This window comes from Sesamum indicum, linkage group LG13, assembly GCF_026168435.1.
Source record: "Sesamum indicum cultivar Baizhima isolate 11 linkage group LG13, ASM2616843v1, whole genome shotgun sequence".
Taxonomy (NCBI): Eukaryota; Viridiplantae; Streptophyta; class Magnoliopsida; order Lamiales; family Pedaliaceae; genus Sesamum; species Sesamum indicum.
In genome coordinates this window covers 10,450,271-10,473,571 of record NC_142669.1, presented here as the reverse complement: position 1 = coordinate 10,473,571, position 23,301 = coordinate 10,450,271, and the positions used below count along the sequence as shown (strand labels likewise).

The 23,301-nt window shown below is 30.4% G+C and overlaps 1 protein-coding gene across 4 annotated transcripts; it reads left to right on the top strand.

The window, feature by feature from the left end:
- Positions 1–2,830: 2,830 nt before the first annotated feature.
- LOC105176909 (alpha,alpha-trehalose-phosphate synthase [UDP-forming] 1) lies at positions 2,831–22,906 on the top strand. Of its 4 annotated transcripts, none has more exons than XM_011099860.3 (18): positions 2,831–3,039; positions 12,901–13,310; positions 13,432–13,529; positions 13,674–14,062; positions 14,885–14,999; positions 15,146–15,247; positions 15,503–15,653; positions 15,753–15,841; positions 16,396–16,444; positions 17,673–17,773; positions 18,215–18,402; positions 19,089–19,206; positions 20,542–20,718; positions 20,788–20,910; positions 20,993–21,080; positions 21,191–21,321; positions 21,434–21,532; positions 22,321–22,906. In XM_011099860.3, exons 2-18 carry the CDS (start codon positions 12,956–12,958, stop codon positions 22,705–22,707), a joined length of 2,760 nt encoding a protein of 919 aa, XP_011098162.1. In that variant the 5' UTR covers positions 2,831–3,039; positions 12,901–12,955; the 3' UTR covers positions 22,708–22,906. The 4 variants fall into 4 exon arrangements, with proteins under 4 accessions (XP_011098162.1, XP_011098159.1, XP_011098161.1 ...); XM_011099857.3 differs by having other exon boundaries at positions 2,832–3,039; positions 12,886–13,310; XM_011099859.3 differs by lacking the exon at positions 2,831–3,039 and adding an exon at positions 11,666–12,082.
- Positions 22,907–23,301: the final 395 nt, after the last annotated feature.

Genomic DNA, 23,301 nt, shown 5'->3' with positions numbered 1-23,301 from the left:
TTTTTTTCTAAATTCTTTCATCAGATCCAAATTCATCGATCCAAATGCGTCGTATCATAAATAAAATATTTTTTTTGTATAATTAAAATAAGATGGCGTGGCTTATAAGACATTAATAATAATGATAATTTTGTAATTAATTTAAAAGGGTTTCTAAGATTTAAAAAAATTAAATTAGGATTTTTTTTGCATTTTCTAAAATAGCTTGTAAATAGTTCCTAAAATTTAATTTTTGGATCAACTTATAAACTTTTTTTGTGAAAATAAAGCAATTTTCTTTCTGTGTTTTTTAAAATAAAGTAATTTTTTTCGTATATTTTTTAAAATAAAATAATTTACCTCCTTAGACAATGAGACAAACTGCTTAGTTTTAAAAAATATAGGGAGACGAGTTATTTTTTTTTTCTTTTAAATGGATAATTTGCTCATTTGCAATATTACAAAGGGATAAATTGCATTAAACCCATATCTCATATACTTTCAAATATCTTATAAGATATTTTAATGAACTTATAAGCTCATAAACACTCTCTTCATTGAGATTTGGATCTCAATAGTTAAAGATATAATAAATTAGTTATCGGTAGATCTATTATTTTTTTTTTGAGCAATTTTTCTTTTGGGGGAAAAAATTAGAATAAAATAAACTAAATTTTTTTCATAGTGTTTGGATTTGTGTTTTGAGTGTTTTGTTTGTATTTTGGATATAGAGAGAGAAAAATAAAGATAGTAAGTGTGTGCTGAAAATAGATTGTATGTTTTAATTTGTGCTTTGAGGTAATTTGAAATATTTTAAAATAAGTGGTGTAGGTTTGGTGTTGGAATTTGAGAGACAAAAATCACTGTTTATTATCAAATCATATCTCTTTTATATATATTTTTATATTAAATAGGTATATATATATATAATATTATATGTTTAATATTGTATTTTTTGAAGAGAAAAATTACTGTTTATTGTCAAATCATATCTCTTTTATATTATATATATTATTATATAAAAAGTTGAAAAATAAAAAAACACACAAATAAAGTGTAAAATCATAAAATTAAACATTGAATATATTTTATCTTGTCTCGAAAAATACGAAAATATGAATCCAAACATAGTGGATTTTGGATCAAAATCTTAAAAAGAAGTATGGTAAATTCAAGAATAGGTTTTCATAATTGTTAAATATGTAGGGGAGCAGATAGTAATTCGATTATTTTAGATGGGTCGCTTTATTTAGAGAATAAAGGGTTATTTTTATTTTTAGCCCCTATATTTTAATTAATTTTCAAAATCATCCATTTATTTATTTATTTTTCTATCTCATCCTTCCAGCTAAATTCCGCCCACTTTTCTAGTAAAAAAATGGTCTTCGCAAAAAATGCCCTTAGAAATAATACTAAAATAGCACAATTACAAATGCATCCCTCTATTTTCATGTTCAAATATTTCAATTTAATCCTTTGTGACTATCGACAAATTTTAAGATTGAAAAAGAAAAAGAAAAAGATTTGAAGCGATTTTGAAAATCAATTGAAAACATAGGGACTATAATAAAATAACCTAAGAATAAGTGGGGTGTTTGGTCAAATTTATTTACAATATCTTATAAGTTCATACGTTTCATAATGCTAAATTTTACTTTTAAGAATAAATACTTAAAGTGCTTGAATAAATAAAATTATAGAACTTATATGGCGTTAGTAACGATAATTTTATAATTAATATGATCAAGATTAAAATATTACGTTAAATATTAAAAATAAGTCGGAAACTATTCACTTTTTTGTAAAGGAGCTTATAAGCTCGTATCGTTTTTTCTTATATGAAAAATTTACCATGTATATTTCATTATCTTATAAGTTTTCGGACATTTTATTAGGGATTGGAATTTTTATTCAAAAATTCTGTTTTATATTCTATTTTATTTAACATATATTCATGCTATATGTATAAAATCTTCCCTTAAAGAAAATGAATAATGTAATTTTCGTACACGTGACTTGTAGTGTTAATTGAAATACAAGATGCAATAAGATTTGAAATAGAAAATTCGATCTAATTTTTCAAAACTTATAAACTTATCAAGGGTTAATTACACTTAAACTTCATTTAAAAATAAAAATTATACTTTTCCCTCCAGAAAAGTTTTAAATTTATGCTTACACCCCTCCAAAATTTTACTATTTACACCTGATCTTTTTCCGTTAGGGTTTGTATGAAAAAAATGCTAACATCAGCAACAAAAGTTATATATACTTCTAAATTTACCTCTCATTTAATATTTCATATAATAATTTTGTACTTATAAGGAAAAAAATGTAACGATGTTAACCTGACAATATATATATATATATATATATTATATTTAGCTATAAGTATAAAATACACTTGAAAATGTTAAATGAGGGACAAAATAAAAAATTTATGTAATTTTTTTGTTTGCTAATATTAATATTCTTCGATCAAGCCTTTACAAAAAAGAATCAAGTGTAAATAGAGAATTTTCGAAGGAGATGTATGTATAATTCCAAAATTCTACTGAAGAAAGTATAAATTTGTATTTATAGAAGAAATCTAAATATAATTAATCCATTTATATACTATTTAAATTAATTAGGTGATAAGTGTGAATTTAGTATTCCAGTAAATTCAAATTGAATTTTCAGATTTTTTTCTAAAAAAAATAGATTATACTAAATAGTATTAAATTTGAAAAAGGAAGGGGAACAAATTCCCTCCAAAGGATTGACAGACCACCAATCCCATCACTGTCTCTCTCTCTCTCTCTCTAGCGCATGTACACACACGCATAACGCATATATAGATACACAGACACGCAATACGCACCGCACCAACACCAACACCATTACATAAAGGCAAAATTAAAGCTGCTGCTGATGCTTTTGGTTCCAGCTTTTTCACTTTCTTCTTGAGGATGATTCTTCTTGTTCGTCTTCTCCATATGCCCAAATGCCCGCCATTGATGACAAGAGGAATCTCACTGGTTTAATGGAGCCTGACGTCAACATCTCTCCAATTTCCAGGTCAGTATTCGTTTCACTTCTATACTCATGATCGGATCGAGAAATGCGAATTACATTTGAAACTGCCTTTGAGTTTTGAAGTTTTGTGGTCGTTGATTTTTTTTTTCCGTGTGTTTTTGTTTTCTGGAAGCGTATTGTATGCTGTTCATAGATAGATAGATCGGTTTCCTAATTCTCAGTTATCGATAAAATGATTAGTGTCGCCGCCGTAGATTATTACTTTGAATCGTAAGAATTTTGAGTTTATGATGCATTAATCTCAATGATGAACGAAATATCATAGCATGTTTATGATCTTTGAGGTGCGGATTCTGGTAAGTTTTTTTTTTTTGTTTAGATCGGAGTTATCTCTTTGGTGATCAGCTTAGAGTAGAACAAGCATTTAATTCGGCCTATCTGTTTTCGTTTTCATCTTCTTTTTTGTTTTGTTTTTCTTTCTTACATTGTTTGAGCTGATCGATTGCAAATAACTTCTACATAGTGTTTGTGGTTTCATTTATGCCCATTTTTAAGATGGGCCAAAACATGATAATATTTGCCTTGATTTATTTTGGAAGTTTTGATGGTGTTTTAAAATGTGTTGAAACAATGGCTCATTGTCAAAATAAGTTTATACTAATTATAGGCTTTACAACTAAAAAAATTATATACATACTCATACATATATATATATAAAAGAGACATAATGAACAGTAGCTTTTATCTCCCACTAAATAACATCAAACATACCATACTTATTTTATATTATCTCAAAAAACAAATCCAAACATACATACTATTTCTAACACATACTTGTTTATCTTTGTTTTTCCCTCTCTATCTCCACAGAACACAACAAAATAAGTTTAAAAAGAAACCAAACATAGTGCTACTTTCTCTAATCAAAATAAATTATAAAAAAAAATATAAATCAAGTTGTTGTGTAATTATAGAGTGTTTGAGAATAAAAATTAAAAGTACAACAAACTGAAATTGTGTTTGAAAAAATAAATTTACTATTTACAATTTTATCAATAGACTGCAAAAGTTGACGGGGAGTCAATTATAAATTTTAGCTTAAATCACTTTAATTTAAATTGTTTAAAAGCATAAACTGCAAAATAAAAATACAATTTTCATCTTATTTTCAAGAATAAATCGATAAGTGTTTATTTTCAAAATTTGCAAAAGCTTCGTGACTTGCACCTAGCTAGAAGTTCATAAATTCCCATTTTTAATATTTAGGATTTTTAATAAGATCATTTCATAATTCTTCTTTCAAATTTTATATGCCAATATGATACATAGAAAGTAAATGTAATTTGATTGATTTGACATAAAAAGAGAAGTAATGACAATTACAAGTTATCATTTTTTTTTTATGAAAATATAATTAAAAGGTTGATAATTAAAGCTATAATGTTTTTTAGTTGAAATATAATAAGCACAAACATATTATACTCTTTGCATAATCAACATTTCTAGACCGTTAAATAAATTGCATTTTTGTAATAATTTTTTTTAATTAAAACATTTTCAGCTAGTGGAAATAAAATTAAAAAAAATAAAATTATGAATAATTTCATCTAAATTTTAAAATATAAAAGTCAATAAATTATAAATAATTTAATTTTTTTTAAATTAAATTGATTTATAGTGTAAAATACAAAAGACATATGGAATATAGAAACGAATTTGTATTATTTTACAAACTCAATTTAGCTAGAAAAATTATTGGAGCTTTTGAATAAAGATAATCAGTAGTACGATTGTCTAAATTTAATAGAAAATAGAAAATAACTTTTTTAAGTAATGTTATTGGATATCAAAATAACATTTATATCTCTCTCTCAAAAAAAAAAAAAAACAAGACTTATATCAAATTATTAAGTAATTTATTATTAAAATGGTGATTTTTTTGGGTAAAGATATATAATTATTCACTTATATAAATAAAAACTATTTTGTTATGTGACAAAATAAAATTAAAACAAGCTATATAAATATGTATGTAAATGGTATTGACTTGGATATATATATATATATATATATTGTAGATGAGATACTTTGATAATATTAGGAAGAGAATAATTAAACGAGCAAAAGATAACTTTTTGTTTGAGTACTTAGGTTCATGTCTTACGATCAAGAGTTGTGAGTTCAAGTTTTGTGAATGTAAGTATTTAGTCTATTTTTAATAATAATATGATATTTATTTATTTAATTTGAAATTGTTGGCATGTTATTTGTTTATTTATTTTAAATTATTGATTAATTTAAAAATAAATACTATAATGATATATTGGAAACATCCACATCTTTAGTTGATAATTTGTTTGGTTCACGGAGGAAAGCAGTTAAATTACTTTAGTTTGAGGTGTAAAAGAAGTCATTAGTTGTAGTAAAAGATGAAAAGTGGTAGTTTCTAGAGGACAGCAGATCCCATCAACATTCTTTTACTGGAACCACTTAATTGTTTTTAGCATCCTTGTCAGGTTCCACTCTTGTTTTATGAAATGGACCACTGCTCATATTCAAACGGTTGTTGAAAAAAGTGACAAATATATATAAATATGTATAAGTGATTGATCCGAGGAGTACTAATAGTACAATAAGGCAATATTTGGAAAAGGTTTACATAATGTTTTGATTCATTTTTTGAGTGTTTTGTTGTGTTTTATGAAGATAGAAAGAGAAAAACAAAGATAAATAAGTGTGCGTTAGAGATAGTATGTATGTTTGGATTTGCTTTTTAAGATAATTTAAAATAAGTATTGTATGTTTAATGTTGTGTTTTGGGAGACAAAAATTACTATTCATTGTCAATTCATAGTCAAATCATGTCTTTTTTATATATTTATGTATATGTATATGTACATATATATGTATGTATTTATGCTAAAACAGTTTAAAACACCTAGATAAGGTGTTTCTGAATGATGGCAAACATTGTGTATGTTTTGACTCGTCCAGAAGATAACTTGAAAATGAAAACAAACATAGCATTTAACTTTTAGAGAGGTGATTTTTATTAAAAAAAAAAATTATAACAAAATAAAAAATGGATAGTATTTATAAAAAAGTAAAGAGTAGATAAAAGTTAAATTGGATAGTATTTGGAGAAAAATTACTTTAAAAATAAACTTGATTGATGAAAAATTATTTTGTCCCATTGTGTTAAAAAGATATTATTTCTTGCTTATTATTTCACTTCTTGTTGTCACTAATCATTAGTTTTCACAAAAAATCATAAATTTATTTTGATTAGTATTTTATATTTATATTTTTAAAAATATTATGTAAATATATAGTTAATTTAATAATGTTTCCACTAAGTAATATAATTATTAATTCATAAAAATAATTAAACTTGCATGATTGCAAAAATATTTTATTAATTAACCAAATAATAATATATGAACGAAATAATATAATTAGATGATATAACACATAAAATATAAAAAAACTTAAAACATTGAATATGTTAAGGTGTAAATTTAATTATTGTTAAAATTCAAATTATTTGAAAACTTCGATATCAATTTTAGATATTTAATTTTAAAAATTATAAAATTGAATTAAGAATATATAATAATAGTAAAGTAGTCAAAAATAAAGTTGGATTTATTTATAAAAAAACAACAATAGCTAAAAGCACTCTCCAATGTGCTTCTAACTTTTGGGCCAAAAGCGCATTTCTTAGCAATTTTAGAAATAAAAGCCGGCATTCTAAATATTTTTAGTATTTTTTTTAAGCCAAAAGCTGAAAATTACTTTTCTAAAATGCTCGTAACCACTCCATAAGTATATAATACTTGTAATATAACTCATTTGATATGATTAAATAGTTTTGAAAGGAGGAAATGACTAATCCCTTTATTTAGGGGAATAGAAATTGCCATGGAAATAAGTATTCCCTACTCTTTAAGTTATATTAATTATATATGTAAAAATAAACTTGGGAATGTTTATTTCATATGTATAATTAAAGATAAAAATTTTGTGGCGTGCGCGTGTTGTTTTAAAATTATTTCAAAACTATTTTTATAACTTTTATTATTCGATTTTTAAAGATAAGAATTTTTTTAAAATATATACAAAATAATGAGTTAATATATATATATGTAAAATTAAAAAAATGAAATAGAAAATAATTATATAATATTCGAGAGAGACAAAAAAAAGTGTACTAAAAATTTGAAAAGAGAAACTATCAAAAGGTAGTTATGTAAGATCATGACACTAAATTCACCCTTTTCAGTTATATATACTAATATAAGTTATGGCTCACACATGATTAAAGTTTCATTTTTAACACATGTTTCGAGATAATAAATATTAAAAAATTTTGAAAACGGGAAAAAATAAAATTAAAGAAAGATGCATAATAATTATAAAAATAAACTTTAAACATTACCTTTCTCTTTTCAATTCAAGCATATCTACTTTAATTTTGTATCATTTATTCTAATTAAAATAATTTATTTCCATGTGGAAAAATTATGTATTTAGAGTTATTATGTGATGTAATTGCTATTAAGCTAAATAATAATATCGTATATTTTATTAACTACGTGTTATAAAAGTCTTTATTGCATTGATATATATGCATACATCGTTATTAATTTAGCATAATATTAAATTAGTTATCGTTAAATGAGATTGTGATGCGTGACACTGGAGCTTATATATTTGTAGCTCAAAATATAAAATAAATATTTTGTTAAAAAATTAGAAAAAGTAAAATTATTTTTAGGTAACTAAAAAATTTTATAGAAAAATTAAAATATTTCCAACGAAACTATTTAAATTTCAAAACTACAGTCTTGTTTGCATTGCCTAAAAGAACAAAGGGTAATTAAAAATGTCGGTTTCTTCTGTCCCTACGAATTCCCCCATTATGGGTAGCTTCATGCTTCTTCCTATAAGCTGTAACCACCACGGATAAGATCTTTGTCGTGATCCCCTTAATTTCCTCGTATTTCTCGATTTACGGCCGTTGGGCACTTGTAGGGTTTATCACCATCATTATCTATATTAATATATTAAAAAAAAAATCTCTATATTCATATATAACTATTAATAATATTATTATATTAATTTTTTTGGTAAAGTATAACTGCTCTTTTTACAATAAAATAACTAATTTATTCAACTTTTTAAATTTTACATTAATTGATAACTTATTCTTTTTCTTTCTTTTTTTTTTTTTATTAATGTAATGTGTTGATATATACATTTCACTCTTATTATATTATATCTTAAAACGTGCGATATTATTTATTATATAAACGTGAGAACAACATGCTACAATAACGATTACTCAATAAATCAATTCTAGAAAAGATGATATAGGTTACGGGCGTGGGGATGCAATAAAAAACAAAAACACAAAAAAATAACTTATTTTTCATTTACCAATGATTATTTTATTCAATAATTACAAATTTTAGAAATATTATTTTGTTATAGTTATATTCTTTTATATTTATATATATTTTATGTTTGTTTAATTACAAACATAAAAATATTATTAAGAAAATATTGAATGGGGAATAAAATTGAAAATTTAGGTAATTTTTTATGGATGTTAGCATTTTTTGTACAATTTTTAACGAAATGAGGTAGTTGTAACGGAGAATTCTCTGATGGGTTGTAAGTGTAAGTTTAAAAGGTTTATGAGAAAAGAGTGTAATTAAATTTTTAGATGGGGTTTAAATATAATTACCCTATATCTAAAGAAAAACTATTATTAAAGTTAAAAATTGAAAAAGAAAAACATAAAAAGTTTATTTTTTTTCTATGTGGAATTATTATAATTTAGAGTTAGTTACATTTCGACTCTCTCTAAAAAAATGAAATTACACTTTTCTCCCCCAAAAAAAATCCAAAATTATATTTACATCCGTCTAAAAAATCACTATTTACACATGACTCCTCTTTCATTAAGGTTTGGATGAAAAATACTAGCGTAATAAAACTTTTTAATTTTACCCTTTATTTAACATTCTTATATAATAATTGTGTACTTATTAGGAAAAATTTCTAATGACGTTAACATCATTTCACTTATATCTTAATATTTACACGTTTAGCCCTTTATAAGTACAAAAATATACATGAAAATATTAAATTAGAGAAAAAATAAAAAAATTATGTAATTTTTTCTTAACATTAGCATTTTTCGTCTAAACTTTAAGAGAAGTATATCAAGTATAAAAGGAGAATTTTCAGAGGGTATAAGTGTGACTTTTGAATTTCTTTAGGGAATTGTATTTTTCATTTTCAAAAGAGGTCTGTGCATAATTAATCGTATAATTTATTAATTTATTTTTATTTGTAATTGAATAATCACTAAGAGTATATTGATTGATAAATAATGAAATAATCCCTTGTACAAGGAAATTGGATTCCATGGTTTCCTTTTCAAAAACAAAAGGAAAAGAAGAAAGAAAGAGAGGAATTGAAATCATATGCTGGTTTCCATTATGTTGGCTATGATGCTGCCTATTAACCCTTTATTCCCTCTTCTTTTCACTTAGGCTGCCTAGAAATGCTGATGCGTACAACACTTTGTCTCATACTCAAACAGTGTTACATTAATACGTGATTGATATGCATGTAATTTTTAAATTATAAATTATATATTTTTAATATTTGAAAGAAACACGTATCAGCAATACATTAATGTGACATGGATATCTATATTTTGTTATTAAGGGAAAATATTTTTTTGGAAATCTTATCTCTTTGTAGTCTGTCAATGTTTTTTTTTTATTATTTTATTATTTTTTATAGTTTTGTCTTCTCAACTTCCACATTCCTTTTTAGAGGTGTTTTTCTTTCAAACAATTTACTATTTAACTTTTATCTGATTTTCACCTTTTTTATAAGGGTAAATTACAACAGGTATCTTTGGTATTTATCATAAGTACAAATATTTTCTTAATTTTTTAAAATTATAAATACCCCATTAAAATTACAAATACTCAAACAAATACGTCTTGTGACACTGCATTCTAAGGGGGTATTTATAATTTCAGTAGGATATTTATAATTTTCTCAAAAAACAAGAAGGTATTTGTAATTATAACAACTTTTAGGAGAGCTTGTTGTAATTCACAATTACCACTCAATTTTGATTTTACTACAATTTTAAAGAAAATTGTTAAAAGTAAAAATTTTTGCAAACAGTCTTGGACTAGTACGAGATGAAAGATCTGTACTGAATAAAAAATAGAGTTGAACGGTAGATTGGTGATTTGTATGTATAGTACAAAAGGTTGGCACTTGGCAGGAAAGAAATAGACAAATGAGGCGTATCTGATCTATATAGATTTGATGATGAGCGAGGTGGGCTGGGCAGGGGCGGTAGCAATCTGCATCCCACCAAAAAAGAAGACTGAAAAGAGAGAAAAGGAAAAGCATATTAAATAATGGAGCTTTATCCTTTCTTCACGTGTATCCCGTCAATATTTATGGATGACATTTTTATAGGGTTCTCTTTTTTTTTTTTTTAATTATTATTTCATAGAATTAACTGTCGTGACTCATTTTTTATATTTGTACATAATAAATAATTTTTCATATTTTAATTATAAATAAAAATAAAGTATATAAGTTAATATATTGCATGTTTTAGAAAAAATAAAATAAAACAAATTTAAGTTATTAGGTACACAATAAAAGAATTGATATAGTGGTGGAGTCACTTTTGTGTATTTTTAAAAATGACCTAATTAGTGGTACAATTGTCATATTTAAAATTTGTGCGACCACTGTTTGTGAGTGTACATTATATATCTTATTAAATGTTTTTAGAATTTATAAAATACTGCTTTTTTAAGTTTATTGACAATTTTATAGTCCATGTATAAATTTAACTGAAAGAGTTTTTTAAAATTTTAAAAGAATAAATTTATAATTCTTAAATGTTTTATTTTAAATTTAATAAATTTATTTTCACAGAATTTTCAAACACTTTATAATATTTTATAAAATGGTAAGAGTTTATAGCTCATCCAGAAGATCTAAAACCTCATTTCGTTTAAATACTCAAAACATTGAAGTATTTGAATATCATTATTTTTTGTACATGACCAATACTTAAACGACATTATTTTTAAAAAAATCGTAAAATATTGAATTATGCGACAATTGTAACTATTCATAGAATAGAATTTGCGTGAAATTTCACCAAATATACAATAAATAAAGGCATCACAACATTTTAAATATAAAATTTTAGATTTAAGTCTCATCTCATATTTGTTTTGTTTTTTTCTAAGTAATTTAATTACACTCACATTATTAATAATTAATGTACACTAATTATCAATATTAAATAAAATTATTTTGACATTTATCACTAAATTAAACTACATCAATATCCACATATTGATAGGAGTAGAACTCATGACTTCTTGATTATGAGTCTCTTATTTTTAATTTTTTTTCTATTAGGTGCATTCATTATATGATATTGAGTGTCTACTTTTTATTAAGAATAAAAAATAAATAATAGTAACTCTCCTCGATAAATAAAATAAGCTTAATTAATATAATTAATAATAATGAATATATTACAAATATTCTGATAAATGCACAGTTTGGAGTATGGAGGGTTGTATATAATCAATTAGACTTACTTAAAAACATCAAACATAGATGGCATAAATCCTGCTAATTCCATGGAGGACACTAAGACTTCACACGAACACGGTTTTCTCTGCTTTCCTCGATTCCTGGCGTAAGCAGTAGGCTTGTAATCCCCAGGTTTTAAGCTATGTTTTGAGTTTCAAGCAAGAGAGCTTTTCAGTTCGTGCAAATTGTATTTTCCAACTAGCTAAATCCCATTGGTTTCATCTGCATGGCTGCCCGGCCCTACATACCCTGTGAGGCTTACACGAGGATTCGTCTTTGCTTGCTCTTCTTCACTGGCTATGCTATTTCTCTGCCACCCGGAGAATCTTTCAACCACTACCTATTTTGCTTCTTTTTCTCTCTTCTTTCCGGGTTTCACTCTGCGCTGTTCTGAGCTTAGAGGGTTTTGGTGTCGAATTGGGTAAGACCCGTCATTGTTCTTGTTGCTCGAAGCCTTCCCTCTTTTTTTTTTCTTTTTTTACAAATTTTAATTGTTTTTCAAGTGTTGGTGCTTCCTTGATCGCTATTTGATATGGGGTTTTGGGTTACTTACTATGCGGTTTTGCTTCTGGAAAATCAATGTGTATGAAATTGATGGTAATTTATATTGGTTTGTAGCTTCACTCTGACTGCTGTAGTTTAATTTTCCTGCATGCAATGTGTTTGTGTTTAGTCAGTTGCCGTACTTTCAAGAGGGAAGCTCAATTTTTGCTTTGTTTCCCTCTGGTGATCTAATGGGCATATATATGTCTATGTGAATGCATGTCTGTGTTTCTACGTGCACGGGATATAGACATTCTCATACACATTTACCGTATTTGTTTACCCGCTGAAGTCACTGTTGTTTTGTTTCGTATCATCGAGATGAACTTAGGATGCTTCATAAATTTGTATGACATGGGTACTAAAAACATGGGTATTAACCTTGGGGACTCGAGGAAAGACCCTTTTTGTCCCCTCATACAATTCTGTGGATCCCATTTTCTTTGTTATCACTTATCTCCTCCTTGGTGGCCTCCTGTCCTTCTCAACTTTTAATTTGATTGGTGAATATGCAAAATGCCCTTTGATATCAGCATTCATATGAGAAAAGAAAAATCAATACTCGAATTTGCAGATTACTACATCTATAAGACAATTGTGCAGTTGTGAATTATCTTTAGTATTATGCTTGAGGGAGTTTCTGGAGTGCTTACTTGTCAATTTTCGCTAATCAAAATGCAGGGCAATTGCTTTCAGGCATACTTGAACTGTACTAAAGCTCATTTTGGAGGTCTTTCTCTGAATTGCTCATATGCCTGGCAACAAGTATAACGACAACTCACAAGTTCTCAGTGATCGAGTAGGGAGACTCGTCAGAGAAAGGGAACGGAGGAGAAGCAACAGAATTCCTTCATTAAATGATGGAAATGATGGAAACCGAGGAATTGAGATCTCTGAGCATGATATTTCAGGGACTTCCTATGTAGAGCATTATTTGGAAGGAGCTGCACGAGCACGTAATGAAGGGTGGGAAAGGCCTGATGGTAGGCCAATCAGACAGAGATTGCTAGTGGTTGCTAATAGACTTCCTGTATCTGCAGTGAGGAGAGGTGAGGATTCCTGGTCGCTAGAGATAAGTGCAGGAGGTCTAGTCAGTGCTCTTCTGGGTGAGAACTCAATGCGCTTTCTTTTTATTCTCTCCACTTATTCATTGTGATCCACTTTAGGAATTGAACTATGATTTTAAAGTATGCCCATCACCTAATGCTTGTAAGTCACTTGATGTAGGTGTTAAGGAGTTTGAGGCACGATGGATTGGTTGGGCAGGTGTAAATGTGCCAGACGAGGTTGGGCAAAAGGCTCTTAGTAGAGCACTAGCTGAGAAGGTGAAACAGTCATGGGCTTTGCGTTATTTTTCAAATGAAGTGCATAACTTAGACCTTTCTAATTCTGGAAGTATAAGTTTTATTTCTCCCCTGAGTTTGTGTTCATGATATGCTGTTTAAAATTATCCTTTTTACTCACTCCAGAGGTGCATTCCTGTTTTCCTTGATGAAGAGATCGTTCATCAGTATTACAATGGCTACTGCAACAATATATTATGGCCTCTGTTTCATTATCTTGGACTTCCTCAAGAAGACCGTCTTGCAACTACCAGGAGTTTTCAGTCGCAGTTTACTGCATATAAAAAGGCGAACAAAATGTTTGCTGATGTTGTTAACAGAAATTATGAAGAGGGTGATGTTGTTTGGTGTCACGACTACCATCTAATGTACCTTCCAAAATATCTGAAGAAATACAACAACAAGATGAAAGTTGGATGGTTTCTGCATACTCCCTTTCCGTCTTCCGAAATCCACCGGACTTTGCCATCTCGATCAAAGCTACTACGTTCAGTTTTGCATGCCGATTTAGTGGGGTAATATGATCGCTTTAACTGCAAATTCCTAGTTGTCCATATGCCAATGTATTGAATTCTCTAACTCTATGGTGTGCCTATTCAGTGGAGGCAGCAAGCATTATAGAACATTTTGTCTATAACGTTAACTTTCAATAAAAACTCGCATCTTCATCAACTAACTTCTCCTGGTAAGAAGGATGCTTATCCTATCAAACGGCCAAGGAGATGAACATCTATTGCTTTAGATGTGGTTTATTTCTTCACGGGGAGCCTATTAGAAGTGAAGTCTATATGCAATAATTTTAATGAGAATTAGTAAATTACTGAAGAAAAGCTTTATTTGAATTTTCAAACTTAAAACTTCCAGTATCCATTGATTAGTCAGTTTGCAAGCTTTTGTCGAAGTATTGCATTAGTTATAATGATATTCAAACTAATGTGTGACTGTTTGCGTTGGGTTGGGTTCTCTGCTTGATTGGGTTAAACTAAATTATTTAACTCTGTATGTAAACTAAAGTACATAGTTCATAAGAATGCACATCTCCATACATAGACTCTGGAATGATCCATTAAGAAAAAAGCATATGGTTGAATCATGTCTTTTGTTTACCTCAATCCTTGAATATCCCCTTCTACACTTGCCTAAATTTCTTGCTAATGAGTTGGTGCGTTTGTTATCTCTTCTATGTGCCCATATGTGACTTTGAAACTATAGCTGCTATTTCTTTGCAGCAGGGTTGCTGGGTTTTTACTATGTGCTTTATTTTCATAAAATTGAAAGCCCGTCTACTGTGTCTTGTAGAACTCGTTCACTCATCATTTACTTGAATTTATTTCCAGTTTCCACACATATGATTATGCAAGGCATTTTGTGAGTGCTTGTACTCGTATTCTTGGACTGGAAGGTACTCCTGAAGGAGTAGAGGATCAAGGGAGACTAACTCGTGTGGCTGCGGTACATTCACATGAATTTTTGTGGAATATTCCCCAATCTTGATATTTAACTTGCTCCTTCCGTCTAAGCATGCTGCATGTCAACAGTCTGAAAAACTGGTTATTAGACTACTCATAAATCATCTTTTCTTTATCTGGTGAATGCAGTTCCCCATAGGCATTGATTCTGAAAGGTTCATCCATGCCCTTGAAGCTCCTCAGGTCCAGGAACGCATTAAAGAATTAAAAGAAAGATTTGCTGGAAGGAAGGTTTGTTCTCTGTCACCCTCTCTTCCTCCTCCCCCGTGCAAGATCTCCACGAGTGTTTATTCCCCACAAACCCCACCCCCACACCCCAAAAAGAAAACAAAAGAAAAAAAAAACTTTGTTGGTTATATCCTAGTTGATTTTTTGTTTGATTAATTTTTTGGTCCTTTCACTGGCAATACCATTGAATTTTAAGGAGAAAAGTGTAGTATCTTAGTTATTCTGTTAATTAAGTGTAAAGTGTACAAGTCCTTGCAGGTAATGCTTGGTGTGGATCGTCTTGATATGATAAAAGGAATCCCTCAAAAGATACTAGCATTTGAAAAGTTTCTGGAGGAAAATCCATCCTGGTGCGATAAGGTGGTTTTGCTGCAAATTGCTGTGCCGACAAGGACCGATGTCCCTGAATGTATGTCTAGGGTAGCTTCATCATATTTCACATCAGATCTTTGCATTTTCCCCTTGCAAGTTGACCTTTAACCGAGTTTCTCTTTTCTGAACTCTGTAGACCAAAAGCTTACAAGCCAGGTTCATGAAATTGTTGGGAGGATCAATGGCCGATTTGGAACTTTGACGGCTGTTCCAATTCATCATCTGGTTAGCATTTTCTTCATGTGGCACCAATTTCTAGTCTTCTTAAAATTGTACCATATGCTCATAGATAGTTAACTATAGCTGAAACAATTTGAAATTGATAAAACTTAGCATGCTTCTCTCAATTTCTGTCACACTTAGGTATCAAAAAGTTAGTGATGAATTGTCTTTAGTATTTAAGCACTTCATATTTTTCTATTTACTTTTAGCATTTTGCATTAATCTTTTGCTCAATCCATGAAGGTTCCTCTTCAAGATTTTAGCTAGGTAGTTCAACATTTTGATCCACATATAGCCTAATTTCATATACTTCTATTCTAATCATTGAGACTCTAGACATTTTACATGATCAAAAGATATTTCTGGACTTAAATATTGCATATAGAAGTCTGAAAAATCATCACATACAACCCGAGCATATTAGGTCAAGCAGTGGAATTCTCAGCTTTCATTTGATTTGTCATCTATTGGTCCTTGATGCTGTAACTGAATTCTAGAAATTGAACTTTGCACATATATTTGTTAAGATATTTTAAGTGAACTTTTGTTTTCTGCAGGATCGTTCTCTTGACTTCCATGCCTTGTGTGCACTGTATGCTGTAACTGGTAATAGTAGCTGTTAAATATACACCTAGTTTTGTTTTCTCGTATTACTAGTGATGACTAATCTACTGTCAAAACTAATTGACATTACATTATCTGGAAGCGCCACATGGATCCTAAACCAGCAACACCTGTGTGTGGGAGTCAACAAAAAGAGAACTATTTTATCCCTCAGCCGTGCTACTTGAAGAAAGTTTCTGCTCTTCAGTTTATCAGTTTGTTTATAATCATGCAATTCTTTAAACAGTTTGGCTTAAAAAGGTGATAATCATGTGAGTATTTTATGGTGCCCCATTTATGGTTTGAAGTTTCACAAAATCTTCTTAGAACATGAAATATAGGAAAATTTTAGAAATAATGGACCTAGAAAGAATTATGTCAGTACAAAAGTGATTTCCATTAACTTTGACTAGTGAAAATGAATGCAAAATAGAAAATTAGGGAACATGCACATTTTCCTGCAGTGTTATTCTTTTGGAGAATATATGAGAGAGCTTCTGTTTTCCTTCCCTCCTTTTTCTCTATGTTATGGACTAACTTCTTTGTTCAAAATCACAACACCTTGATATTTTATTACCAAAGTTTATATTAATGATTGATAGATAATAAGACCTCAAAGTAAATGTTGTGGGAACTTTTCAACTCTAACGGATGGTGTAGAGTTTTTCATCACATAGGTTTACTATTTAGTAACCTAGCTATCTTAAGTCTTGTATCTTGACATTCACTTATTTGAGTTTTTATACAGCTGGCTCTCTCTGTACCCCCAGAGTCTGAAGTTATTTAGCATTCAAAATCATTACAGTAAATCGTGATACAAAATGTTATGTGCTTATTGTTACACCACACTGAATGTGGGAAATTTGCAACACGGATTCTATTTTTTATTAAATTTGAAATATTGGATTGTCTCAAAATGAAGCTCAAAAAAAGAAAAAGAGAAGTTTCTTCAATACCCTCATGCTGCATTTTGTAAATCTGGTTCAAATTGGAAGCAGAAGGAGCTCAAATGCTCAACTGATGGTTTAATTTAGCATTTATAAAGTCATGCCTCAAACTGAACCCCCAAAATCCTGCAATCTTAAGCTTCCAATCTGCACCATGTTTGCTAAATTTTATATACAAGATGTGTTATCTTAGTATTTAAAATGTGATAGAATATTAGCTGTTTTGGTTCAAATGTCCACTGAAGCAATCTGGTGACCTTTTGGTGATTGACTTGATTCATCAGATGTAGCACTTGTTACGTCTTTGCGGGATGGAATGAATCTTGTCAGCTATGAGTTTGTGGCATGTCAAGATTCCAAAAGAGGAGTTCTCATCCTCAGCGAAGTAATTATCAGACTCTGCAATTTTTTTTTCTGCTCTGAGTTCTCTGTTGTTAATAATTTGCACCCGACCTCGATTATTGGTAGCAGATATATGTTTTTTCTTGGTGTTATCTAGTTTCCAGAAGGAAATGAGTGCACAGGTTTTCCTACAACCTCAGCAACTGGACAACATTTTTTTCTTGGTTCATTCTAAAGCTTAATTACTTCTTTATCGCATTCCACCTGGTGGAGGCTATTATTCTATTTTCACTGGAGAATGCATTATATGATCTAATTTTTTCGTAAAGTTTTACAATTATCCTTTTTCTGGTCAGACCAGCTTCTTTATTAATTGATTTCATAAACTTCTACAAGTTAGATTAATCTGTTCAACTTATGTATTTGTCTTGTGTCAGGTTTATACATTTATTTCCCTGCCTTAATGAATTTGGTTGAACTGTAGTTTGCTGGAGCAGCACAGTCTCTTGGTGCTGGAGCAATTCTTGTAAATCCTTGGAACATCACAGAAGTTGCTGCTGCAATAGACCAAGCTTTGAATATGTCCCATGAAGAAAGAGAGAAACGTCATCGGCATAACTTTGAGCATGTGACAACTCATACTGCTCAACAATGGGCTGAATTCTTTGTAAGGTTTGTAAAGTGCCTCAAAATGTGGCTGCTGATTTTTCGGCATTATGTACATAATAAAGGAACTTCCAAAGGTCTGAAGTTTCACCCACATTCTTTGAAAAGTTCTGATCAGCAATTATAATGTAGGCACGTACTTCATGGTTAATATAAGCACAGAACAAATATCTCTTCCCCAAAAGGTTTAAAGAATAATACAGTAAGAAACTTAATAAACTTTTCCTATGTCTTTCAGAAGGTAGAGACGTCTCATTCGGCAGAGGAAATGTGTTTACTAGTTATTGGACAAATGCATGGTAGGGATCAACATGAAGCCCTCTATTCATTTGCATGAGAATCCATATGGATCTTTTTAACCATGTAACTGATGAAGTTGAGGAAGAGAGAAATATTGTATTAGTTTTCTCTTTCAGGTTGGGTAGAAGTTAGGTTTCAGAATTAGATTTCTTGCTGTTGGTATTGGTGATACCTAAGCTTTAGATTTCATACATTTTATCGATCTGAATAAGAATTTATGTTCTGTTTGCTTTTATTTTGGGATGTAAGAAAGCTGCACATTAACCTGAGTGCTCCAATGGCTCTGCTTGGTTTCTTATGGATTTAACTGCATACTGGATAGAGTCCTAAGCTTATAAAAACTGATAGCTCTGTGTTGCTCTGGACTTAAGCAGTAATGCTTGTACTTGCAGCGAACTAAATGATACTGTTATTGAAGCTCAGCAAAGAACCAGAAAAGTTCCACCGCAACTTGCCATCAGTGATGCAATCAAGCGTTACTTGAAGTCTAATAATCGACTACTCATACTGGTAAACTCCATTTGTTACTTGTTGATTTTTGAATTTCACTTCAGAGCAGCTAAGTGGATATGTTAAGGGCCTTAAGGTGTAGCGAACAAAATGCTAATGCAACTTAGTTTCTGTTAATTCAAGCTTTAAAAGCAGTGTGCAGAAAACTAATTAACTAATCACTTCTCTTTTTTCCCATCTATTTTCCTTGAATCTTTAATCATATTTTGGAGAAATTTAATATGAGTACTCCATGTGGCTGTTAATAAAGTTGTGTTTCACTTAATGAAAATCTCTAAAACTTCTTAAAGTTCAAGCGAAATGATAAGGGAATAGAATAATTGAAAGCCTGGCATATAGAAAAGTGCAGCGGCTGAAAAGAAATACAAATTTTAGAAAATTAGTAACCTGCTCTGGAATATTTACAATCCACTAGTCATTTCCCAAAGGTAGTAATTATATTATGTTGCTACTGGGGGGAACAATACATGGCATGTGTTTCATTTTTTTTTTTTAGAACATAGCTGATGTTTGTACCTGAGAGATGCTTTTTCTTTTTCTTCTTTTTTCTCTTAATCTGTTTGGGCCACACTTAATGACATTGTTTAGACATGCCCAGAGATGAATGCTGCTTTACTGTTTTTCACTTGATAGAGAATTTATCTATTCTAGGAATGAAATAGATTTTTCATAAATTACACTTAGACCCCTTTAAAAAATGCTAAATTACACTTTTCCCCAAAAATATTTTGAAATTACACTTATACCCCTTCTGAAAGCTTGTGATTTACACTTGACTATCATCTGTTAGAGTTTGGATGGAAAATGCTAATGTAAGCAAAGAGAAATGCATAAATTTTTAAGTTTGCACCTCATTTAATATTCCCATGTATAATTTTGTATTTATAAATAGATAAATAAATGTAATATATATATATAGAGAGAGTGAGGTTATCATTATTATATTTCCATTCATAAGTATAAAATTATTACATGAAAACGTTAAATGAAGGGTAAAATTGAAAATTTATGCAATTTTTTTTATAACGTCAGCATATTTCTTCCAACTCCTAACAAATGAGGGTCAAGTGTAAACAGTGAATTTTTGGAGGGGTGTAAGTGTAATTTCAAACAAAGTGTAATTTTGCATTCTCCGAGGGGGTTTAAGTGTAATTAACCCTAAAATTTATTGTAAATCCAAAATAATTAGAGGGGTGCAGTGCACCACCCTCCACCTCCCTTTTTCTCTTTGCCTCTGCCCATCCCTTATCCTATTCCCTCACGTACATTTGTGGGGCTATCTGATGATGCAATAAGGTTAATGTAATTCTATACTCATGTACTATTGTTGTACAGGGTTTTAATGCTACTCTAACCGAGCAAATTGACACTCCTGGAAGAAGGGGAGATCAGATCAAAGAAATGGAACTTAAATTGCATCCTGAGTTGAGAGGACCTCTGACAATGCTTTGTAGTGACCCAAATACAACAATTGTGGTCCTTAGTGGAAGTGACAGAAGCGTCCTGGATGATGTACGTTAGACTGTCTTCAATTATCCTCTTATTTGCTTAGCATATGTTCTAAAATAATGGCTTTTCCAGAACTTTGGAGAATACAATATGTGGTTGGCAGCTGAAAATGGGATGTTTCTACGATCTACAAGAGGAGAATGGATGACAACAATGCCAGAGCACTTGAATATGGATTGGGTTGACAGTGTAAAGGTACGAGGAACTGTACTTACATCATCTATATAGTTCTCGTCATAAAATTAAATCGTGTGGTGGTCTCGACAACTATGTTCAGCATGTTTTTGAGTATTTCACTGAAAGAACCCCAAGATCGCACTTTGAACGTCGTGAAACTTCACTTGTGTGGAACTACAAGTATGCAGGTATTTGTTCAATTGAGTCGTGTCCCTGCTAAGTTGATATTCTTACCTTATGTTCTTCTGACTGTTTGATTTCTGTTATTGTTTCCATTTCTTTGTCGCTATAATTGAAGATGTTGAATTTGGAAGATTGCAAGCTAGAGATATGCTGCAGCATCTCTGGACTGGTCCAATTTCTAACTCATCAGTTGATGTTGTCCAAGGAAGCCGGTCTGTTGAGGTGCGAGCTGTTGGTGTCACAAAGGTAGCCAGATTTATTGGATATCTCAATATTTATTATTTTTGGATACCTATATCTTCTAATATTCTATTATTAAGTCTTTTGATCTTCTGTTCTTTCCCCTTCCTCTGTACAGGGAGCGGCTATTGACCGGATCTTGGGAGAGATTGTTCATAGTAAATCCATCTCCACACCAATAGATTACGTCTTGTGCATAGGTCATTTCTTAGGAAAGGTATACTTTCTTTCTTTTTCTAATATGAAATTTGAGTTGTCTCCTGTCAGTGGCTTTATTTCAGATTTGCACCTTGAACAAGTCATTTATACATCTCATTACCTGTTTGTTCTGTTCCACATCTTCCTAACATATCATTTTAGCAAGTTTTGATGCAAATGTAGAACTTTACGCATGCTGTCAATCATCTGTAGAGCAACTTTATGTGTAACTACCAAATGAATCAGCAAGAAGTAGGCTTCATTAAACTACTTGTATCAATGCCAAGATAAGTAAAGCCTTCTAATAGCTACAGCTATTATTAATCATCAATGTATCTCTGTTATTGGTAGCGAAAATGATTTACAGGCGTGAAGAGAATGGACGCAAAATATTAGTGGTTTAAGAGTATGTTTGGTTTAAGAGGGGAAGGGGAGGGGACACGAAAGTGAAATAGTTCTGATTGGTATCTAAAAGGGAGAGAGAGGGGAATGGGAAACTGTGTATGAAGGATTGATTCACCCTTTCTCTCCCTCGTTTTTCCATCCTACCAAACAAAAAGAAACAATAGGAGAGGTGCGAAGTTTCTTGGCAGGTAAGTGCTATAAAACTTGAATAAGTGAACATTATTTCATGTCTACGAAAATTATGCATGTGCATGTCTAATGACTTGGATGCATGTTTTACTTCACAAGTGGGAGGTAATTTTACTCCAATCTTAGACTTCTTTTTTCTATTCCAGTTGGTGATAAAAGAAAGCACCTCTAATATTTGTTTCATTTTCTCATACCTTGCTATCTTTGCAATAGGACGAGGATGTGTACACATTTTTTGAACCAGAGCTCCCCCCGGATTCCTTCGGTCTACCAAGAACTAAGGTAACAGATGCAATTAAGCTCTCAGTCGAGAAAAGGCCACCTCCAAAGTTTCCAACTGGCAGAAGCAGCTCGAAGCCTCCAAGTAAGAGTCAGCAGCATAGTACTAACTCAGACAAGAAAGCAACAAATGGTGCCTCTGGTAGCAGCAAACGGTCATCATCAGAAAATTCTTCTTGGAATGTGCTTGATCTGAAAAAGGAGAACTATTTTTCTTGTGCTGTTGGCCGAACACGTACGAATGCACGGTATCTTCTTAACACCTCAGATGATGTTGTTGCGTTTCTCAAGGAGTTGGCAGAAGCAGCCTTCTCAAACTAGTCTTAATCCTAATGAGTTGATGATATGCCTCAACCTATGAAGTTCTGGCACCTAAGATATGGGGTAGTCTAAGCCCTTTTAAGTTCAGAACTTGTCATTATAGCACCAAAACCTCTATAAGTTGTCACTCTATAATGTGCTTTTGTAGGCACTCTTTTCTCTCTCTTTTTCTTTATTTAAGAAAAAAAATTATACTTTCCGATCCTCCCCCCCCCCCCCCCCCAGGTATGTATATTTGTTTTAGTCAATGCACGAACCCATTTTCAGTGCATGTACTTGAACTTAAGAATTCATGACCCAAATCCGACCTTACCCACTCATTTGCATCCGCACTGGAATAAGTAGTACTGCTGCTGAACATGAGTTTGGCGACATGGTCCGATTCGCAGTGTGCAAGGATCCATGGAAAAAAGTTATCCACAATGATGTGAAACTCTCTTGTATATGGAGTTGAGGAAAATGTGAAGATGATTCTTGATTTTGCTCGTGTGAAAGTGCCGCACCAATAGATTTTGTTGATTGTGACATAGAATGAAGTTCTATTACATATTTTATAGAATTTAATATGCACATATTTTGTGTATAAAAAATATT

Bases quoted from the DNA above. Each gene is read 5' to 3' on its own strand.
- LOC105176909 (XM_011099860.3), top strand. From the start codon at position 12,956: ATGCCTGGCAACAAGTATAACGACAACTCACAAGTTCTCAGTGATCGA. The intron at 20,719-20,787 runs GTACGTTAGACT...TGGCTTTTCCAG, and splicing joins ACAGAAGCGTCCTGGATGAT to AACTTTGGAGAATACAATAT. The intron at 21,533-22,320 runs GTATACTTTCTT...TCTTTGCAATAG, and splicing joins TAGGTCATTTCTTAGGAAAG to GACGAGGATGTGTACACATT.